Here is an 8,340-nt window from a genome sequence, read left to right as displayed (position 1 = left end):
GAGACTCCGACTGAAAAAAAAAAAAAAGAAATGTGCATCTTTCTTAATTCTCCCTTAATTCTTATAAACCCATCCAACTAAGTGCAATTCCTAATTCTTACCATCCCGGCGAATCCAGCCCTACCATCCACAATGGGGCTGTCAGCACTTACCAGGAAGGCAGAGAAAAGTCTGGCAGAATGGCAGGTCTGAAGAAGCAGCGAGCTCAACCTGACAGTCCGGACTTAAATAAATTGTATTTTCTGGCTGGGGGCGATAAGGCGTAAATTTGAAGCGTGTGTTCTTACACATCATTATGCCCTGAAATGTGGAAGGGGAGCTGTGTATTGTCCCAAGTTTGTAGCAGAATTGTGCTGTGTGTAAATAGCTCTCAGCCTTTGATGTTGAGCTGAGAGGAAAATAATCCTCTAAAAAAAAAGCCAGGTAGGAGCGACAAGCTCTGCAGCCCAGGCGGGTAGGCCGACAAGGGCATGCAGCCAGCATGCGAGCTCTCTGCCTTCCCTGAGCCCCTCTGCCTGCGCCCACCAAGGCAAACTATCCCCAATCGTCTTATTTCCTAAAAGGATTATTTCCTCTAATACCTTCATGGAGAAGCAAGCAAAAATGCTTAGGTACAATTAAGCAGGAGGCAGAGAAGGCAGAAAAAGGGGAGAGGGGGAGTTGGACAAGATATTGGCTGTGCTCCGGCCAGAACCAGGTGAGGCCAGCCAACACCTAAGGGTGCTTGCCAGGGGTGGAAAAGGAAATGGGGGGCAGTGGCACCTAGATAATCATTCATTCACTTGCTCATTCATTCAGCAAAATAGGCACAGTTCCTGCCCTCCTCTTATAGTCTAGCAGAAAACACATTCAACAAATAATCACATAAATAACCATCTAGTTAACACTGTGATAGACACTATAATGGAAAAATAGAGAGGGCGTGAGGTTGTAAAACAAGAAGCCCCAGTATAAATGGAGGCTGAGAGCCAGGGTGATGGGGGGGTGGTATTAGAGCAAGACCTTACTGAGGAAGTGACTTTTAAGCTGAGACCTGATCAGGAGTTCACCAGGCAAAGCATGTGGGAAGAACATTCTAACCAGAAGAGATGGCATGTGAAAAGGCCCAGCGGGGGAAGGGTTTTCTGTGCACTCTGGGAGCCAAAGACGCTGGTATGTTTGAAACGTAAGAGAGGAAAAAAAGGGGAGAGGGACCGAACCATACAGGGCCCCAGTGGATATTGGGGACTTTATTCTAAAAGCAACCGGAAGTCACAGGATTTTAGATCTCCTCCTGGTAGTCCTGATTTGATAAAGAATTTGGCTGTCATAGATTGTCACTTGGCCATCTCTCAGATTTGGCTTCAGTCACCCTCTGGTTTCCCACCCCTGCCACTATGGTAACCACCACCTTTGACCAAGCTTTGACCTGTGCCAGCTGTAACCCTGCACTGGGGAGAAGGAGCAGGAAAAATCAGACTGACACTGAGAGCACCAGCAAGGGCCACTGCCTGGGCTAGGATGGGGACCAGCCCTGGCAAGGGGGCAGTCAAGGATGGGGAACAATTCTCTACTCTCTCACTATAAGGACCTGTCTGCTCCCACTTTCACAGGCAAAAACTTCAGTTCATGAAGCTTCAACAAATAATCAATGCAGACAGTCAATTATCAATTGAAGTTCACAGATAAGGGAGCCCTAGCAATCCCCTAGACTTTCCATCTCTTCTCATAAGTAGAGAAACTGAAGGAGGCTGGTATAAAGGAAGGACAGTGTCCCAGTTGGACACTTTCTTGCTTCATAACCCTTGGCAAGTCACTTCCTCTTTTCCAGGTCTCTGTTTCCTTCTCTATAGAGTAGGGTGGGTAAACAAGATGATCTTTAAAACCCCTTTCGGTTCTCACACCTCATCTTCAGATGCTCAGGGAGGATCGATACCATTACCAATGCTACTATAAATGTTTTGGTAGGGTTGGGATCACAGTTGATTTCAGGAGTAGACTCTGTTCTAACCCCAGTCCAATATTCCTGAAGTTCAAAGACTAACTAGTGGGGGAGGGCCAAGTGGTGGAGGTGGAATTTGCAATCATCTGATGCCAAGCTGAAATATACCTTTGCTTACAAACCTCTGTGTATAGATAGGCAAATTAATAATATAAGTAATTTTGGAGGTAGGATATTTAGAGTGTCTACAAAGAAAAGTCTATTGGAACACCCCAGAAGTCACTCCAGATGTGTTCAATTCCTTGCAATGGATGTGCTAACTATGAAATGCTCTTATCTGTTCATGACAGTGTTCCTCAAAAGTATCTCTCCAGGGGACAAGTTCATTAGCCAAGTTCAATTGCTGTATGCAATAGTGATGATAAAACTTGGTTCTTGGAAAAACTGTGTTTGCTTTTGATTTTGCGTTCGTTCCAGCTGTTCTTTCCTGCCATGAGGCTGAGAGAGTAAGGCTTGACTCTCCAGAGACACTACAGCTGGCCCGGGGACACAGCTGTTTTGCATAGTGGAAAAAACATAGAATCTGGTGTTTTGCTAACCTTCCTATAGGTCCTAAAGGCAGGCAGTAGGGCTTGTACTCTTTCTTTGTAGTAGGAACACATGCACATGAACCTTGTTTGGCTAATGGAAAAAGCAAGGCAGAAAGGAAAATGTGACTTGGAAGTGTGATGATGACAAAAACCCTCATGTCCCTCCCAGGACAGTACATCCAGAAAGAGCATAAGTGTTGGAATCAAACAGACATGGATTTGAATCCCAGGTGCTCTGCTTACTAGCAGTGTGACCTTAGACAAATTACTGAACCTCTCTGGGCCCTAGTTTCCTCCTCTGCCCAGTGGGAGCAGCAATAACCACCAATGGTCATGGTTGCAAGAGTTAAATGAGATAACACAGGGAAGCACTGAGACAATTCCTATTTACTTGCCCCTGCACTGAAAGATGGGAAGCCAAAGAGCCTCCCTGGAGCTTTCAAGCTACAGGATGGGGCAGGGCAGTGGAGCACCATCAGAAAGGTGTCTGGGCCCAAATCTCAGTGGCTGCAGGACTCCAATACAGTCGGCCTGGATCTCTTCCAGCCAATTTTGCCAGATGTAATTTGGCTTTAGCTCAAGGTTCCAAAGCAGTTATATAATGATAATAACCCCACAGCATTTGTAGAAAGCTTTTACAGTTTTAAAGCACTTGTGCATGCATTACCTCATTTGATCTTCTCCATAACCTGGAGAGGTAGCAAAGGCAAGGACTAGAACCCCCATTTTATAGATGAAAAAATTGAGACTTGGAGGGCTTCTTTGGTTCAGCCAAAGTCACACAACTAGTAAGTGGCCATGACAAACCTTGGACAGCACATTCCCTGCCCTCAGCTTTTTCTGTATCACCACTTTGTAATCATGGTTCATCAAGCAAAAGCGGACGGAGCCCCTACTGCATACCAGCAATGTACTAAGTGCCAGGATTCAGAAATGAGAGGCAGAGTCAAGTTCAAGAAAGATGTAGACCCCACTATTCAGCGTCATGCTATCAGTACCCTGGGGAAGGAGCAAGGGGAACAGCAAGGCGGGGGAGTAGCCCAACTTGACCTAGGGCCTCAGGAAGACTTCCTGGAGGAGGAAATGCATCGATCCAGTCTTGGAGAGCAGCTAGAGGTTGTCCAGGCAGAGGTTGTCCAGGCATAGGTAGGCGGTAAAGGCAGCAGAAGCAGCAAGTAGAAAGCCATACGTGGTGTGAAGCAGCAGGGCATGTCCGGGGCTGCTGCAGTTTGTCTGCTCTTACTCCACCCATTCACTCACTCATTCATTCATTCAACCTATATTTCTGGCACACTCCCATGTGCCAGGCACTGTGCTATTTACTAGGCATAGATACTTTAATGAGCAAGTACGCATCATCCCTGAGCCCATGGAGTCTACCTTGTAGTAGACGCCTGTGTTCTCAGGCGGGAGGCAGCAGGGTGGAAGGTAGGAGGAATAATAGGTGGAGGGCATCATAGAAGACTGGGGGTGGCAGATCTGGATTTTAGCCTAAGGGGCATGGGGAACCCTGATAGGTTTTCAGCACAAGATGAATGGGATCAGGGATGTGTTCCAGAAAGAATGAGCTATGGTTAGCTAAGAGGATGGGCTGGAGAAGATTGGAACTCAAGCTAGGGACCAGAATGGCTTAGGCAAGAAACACTTGGGTCCTAAATTACAAGATAGAAGAGAAAACACTATATTCAAGATAGAGATAAAGAAAATATTGGCAGGCTCTATGGGTTGATTGGACTTGGGACTAAGGAAGAGAAAGAGTGGGCAGTGACTTTGAGGGTCTGGCTTGATCCCCTTGGCTGGTGGTGAGCTGTTCTCTGGGGCAGGAATTCGAGAGAGTTGTCCAATGGGGTGGGGAAGCTTGTCCTCTGGGACTAGCTGAGTATGGGAGGGGTGTCTGTGTGATACCTTGAAAAAACTCTTCTCTCACAATGGGTGACATCAGTGTGTCTGGAGTCCAGGAGAGAGCTCAGAGTTAGAGGTGTGGGTTGGAGAGTTAGGAGTTTGCAGATAAAATCTAATGCCTAGACATGAACAGGTCTTCATAGGGGTAGTGTTCAGAAGGAGAAGAGGCCAGATGTCATTGTAGCAAGCCCCTAAATGTGTCCAGATGTTGTCTTAGATACCAGAATTCCACTTGGCAAAAGCCAAGCCATGAGCCAGGGTGGAGAATCATTAGTCCCCAAGAGGGGTGATTGGGATGGCCTGTGGGGACTCTGACCTGTTGTCAGATTTCTGGGATCTTGCCCATCTCTGGACCCCCCATCTGAAGTCACCCATGTGCTTCTCTCTCTCTTCTCTCCTTCAGGTGTTTACAAAATATGGGAAGTGTTACATGTTTAACTCAGGCGAGGATGGCAAACCTCTGCTCACCACGGTCAAGGGGGGGACAGGCAACGGGCTGGAGATCATGCTGGACATTCAGCAAGATGAGTACCTGCCCATCTGGGGAGAGACAGGTGAGCTGGGAACAGGGGCCGGGCACTGGGTGACAACTGATGTGTGCAGGACCCACTCAGAAAGACTGGTTTGATTCAGGTGGGCTGTCTTGCCCACCCTGTGAAGAACTGCTCTCCAGCAAGGGGCTGGTAGTATGTGGTGAATGGTAAAGATAGGGCGAAATGCCCTGGTTTTCCTCAGATTTCACTGGATGAGGGAGGAGCAGAGGATGGAATACTGGAGAGGGAAAGTAGGCAAGAGGAGGGAGGCATGGGAAAGGTTTACAGTAGCAGGTGTGGTTGGGCAGGTGGGTGGCTTGATTTCGGGAGAAGAGGAAAGAATCACATGCCTCCCTCCCTCCTCACTCCCCTCTACCTCCCCACCATTCTGAGTATCCCAACCCACCTGGGGGTCCAACCAAAAAAGAAAGCAGGCTCCTGCCCACTGGGGGAAGGTGGAGGACTGTGAACTGTTGGAAAACCAAAGCACAAGTACCTGGCACTGTGCCTGTGTGAGCCACTGGGAGACCCAGGTGTATAGGCACTGAAACTTATTTCACACCTTCTTTTATTCATTTATTTATTCAGCAGACTAGTCATTAACCATGCGTGTTATCTCAGGGTTTGCACCAAAGGAAGGATATCAAGGCAAAAACAGACCAAGTCCTTGATCACAGCCTAGAGGAGGAGACACAATCACAGGGGATGGGGCTCAGGAAAAGCATCATAGTGTATGGGGTATTTGAATAGTGTCTTCAGATGGTCCTGAATTATCCAGGTGAGCCTGGTGTATTAAAAGCATCTTTATAAGAGGGGCACAGGGAGGTCAGACAGAGGAGAAGGCAGTGTGTGATAAAAGCAGAGCTTGGCGTGATGCAGCCACAAACCAAGGAATGCTGGCAACCTCTAGAACTTCACCAGGAAAAGACAGTAAAGACGTGCCCCAGAGTGGGAGCCAGAAATGCAAGGAAGACCCAAAGTAAGGTTAACACTGTGTTCAGGGCATGATGGGAGGATTGCAGAGGGGGACCAAGAGAGAAGCCTGGGGAGAGGTCAGAAGGAGAGGGGCAGGGGAGAGAAGATTCCATCAGGAGAGAGCCCCTGGGTCCTCCTGTTGGGGCTAAGAAAGCAGTGGAGGCCAGGCAGCCCAGCCCCCACCTCTTACCTCTAGCCTGTGATTTCCCAGATTCCGGGTTCCAGCTCTCACCATGTCCAGGCCGTTTAGGCTGCTGAGGCAGCAAAGGCATTCACCCCCCCGAGGGTGACTGACTGCAGACTCTCGCCTCACTATCCTCTCCTTTCTTCCTTCCAGCCCCTCTCACATGAGCACTCTGATGCAGGGAGGCAGGCATGGCCATTTACCTCACTCCCTCTACTCCCTCAACTGAAAGATAAAATGGTCACACACATGTGTCATGGCAGCAATGCCATCTGGCAGTCTACTCAGGCTCCAGGGCACTCCAAGCCCTGTCAGCCGCTCACTAAGGAGACACTTTGTTGATCTTGTCTACTTTTCTAAATCAAGTGCCCCTCCAGATGCAGCGAGATGAAGGTTTGTGTCAGTGCAGAACTCTGGCATCCCTGAGGACAGGTGCACAGGACCCAACTCTCCAGGGTCTCCTGGAGCCAACCTGGGTCTGTGACCATGGAGACTTGTAGACAACCCTGTGTCCTGGGGCCTGGGTCTTGGTTCCCAAAGAGAGGACTTTCTTGCAGACACAAGGACTTATATGTTCATTGAATCATCTGTGGAAAAGGAGAGAAATAAGGAAATAAAATGAGTTCTGGAGACCCACACTCAAAGTCTAAACAGAAGTTAGGCCCTTCCATGTAATGTCAGATTTCTCAGCCCATTGTCTTGACTTAGGAGCAAAAGTACATATATAGTCACATGCACGCATACACACATACACACACGCATGCTCTCAATGCCAGGCAACCCCATCACAGGCATCTCACACAGTCCAGATCCCCATAGGAAGCACTGGCCACTGGTCTGAACACTGACTAGGACTCTGACCACAAGGCTACCCCCAAGGAAGTCTGTGTTTTGCCTCCCAAAGCCCAAATGGTCAGAGCAGGAAAGAACCTCTGAGTCTATTTCTTCCAGACCAAACTTCTTGTTCTCTTGAGACCTGGCTTGGAACAGTGATGCACTTGAAGTCATGCAGTGACTGAGCCAGAACTATTCTGACCCAAGCTCATGAACCATCCCAGCTCATGGACCATCAGTCAGCCCAACTGGGCCATGGGCTATACCAATTTAGAGCAAATTTATAATTTTGACTAAGGACTTGCCATATTCCTAACACAGTGCAAGTTATTGTCAGGGATCCAAAAGACACAGGATAAAGATCCTGCCTTTCAGGAGTTTATTTCATTAGGAAGCAAGGTGTGCACACAAGTTCTACCCAAGAGCTCCATTCTCACTCCTGCCAGGAATGGGAGCTATCCTCGTTGGTAGACCAGCTAGATCTACTTAGACTGCTTCCTTTGAGTTTGGGCAGTTGGAGAAGCAGGCTACATAAAGAAGGATGGGTTTAAAGCAGGGGTGGGCAGGGTGTGGGGTCAGAAATAACAGGTTAGAGAAGAAATTGATCAATGCTATCCAATAAAATGATCCGGGGGGAATGGAAATGTTCTACATTGTCCAATACATTAGTCACTCACCCCCTACAGTGACTAAGCATTTGAAAGGTGGCTAGGAGAATGAGGAACTGAATTTTTAATCATAATTTCATTTTTATCAATTTAAAGTTAGACAGCCACAGGAAGCCAGCAACTCCCACACTGGAGAGTAGTTAGTTTTTGAAATGCAGCTTCTCATTGCTCCAGTAGGTTTCTTGAATTTTGACCGTTTCAGCCATTTCCCATATTCCTGGGGTCATAATATTCCTCATCCCTGGTCCTCTTTTCACCATGACCTTGAGTGACAGGCAGAACTCCTTGTCCCCATTGGTCCCCCTCAGAGAAGGAGGCCAAGGTCCAGTTACTTCTCCCAGGCCCCCAGCCAGGCCCCTGAATTCTTCCATCAAGTCTTTCTTTATTGTACCTTTCTTCAGGCTGAGAGGTCTCTAAGCAATGAGCCACCTCTGGGAGGCTCTGTCACCTCAAGGCTGCTTATTTCCTGGGCTGATGGGGGATGAGTCCCATGTGGGTGGGAGAGAAGCCAGCTCACCTGCTGGAGGATAAGAGGTGGGCTCTGGCAGGTGAGGGATGTTGGTCTGTGAAGCCCCCTGAGGAGGCACAGACATACCCGGCATGGAGGTGACTCTATAAAATGGGTCATCTTCCCAAGAGATGTGGACACAGCCAGGTCAGTGTAGCCTCACAGATTCCATCTCACTTCCCCAACCCTCCCACTTCTCAATCCCCAGAGGAAGGATCCCAGGCT

At 48.3% G+C, this 8,340-nt stretch overlaps 1 protein-coding gene across 1 annotated transcript in view; it reads left to right on the top strand.

Annotated features, from left to right (window-relative positions):
• The window catches only part of LOC103255147 (acid-sensing ion channel 2-like), a gene marked incomplete at its 3' end in the record, with an annotated part of 202,853 nt that overhangs the window by 175,361 nt on the left and 19,152 nt on the right, over positions 1–8,340 (top strand). Inside the window, exon 2 of the mRNA XM_021709996.1 lies at positions 4,817–4,967. Coding sequence (XP_021565671.1) covers positions 4,817–4,967 — 151 coding nt within the window. The remainder of the gene's footprint in view (positions 1–4,816; positions 4,968–8,340) is intronic.

The sequence above is a fragment of the Carlito syrichta genome, unplaced genomic scaffold (genome assembly GCF_000164805.1).
Source record: "Carlito syrichta isolate Samal-C Ts95f unplaced genomic scaffold, Tarsius_syrichta-2.0.1 Scaffold287882, whole genome shotgun sequence".
In the NCBI taxonomy this organism is placed as follows: domain Eukaryota; kingdom Metazoa; phylum Chordata; class Mammalia; order Primates; family Tarsiidae; genus Carlito; species Carlito syrichta.
This window is presented reverse-complemented; position numbering and strand designations above follow the sequence as displayed.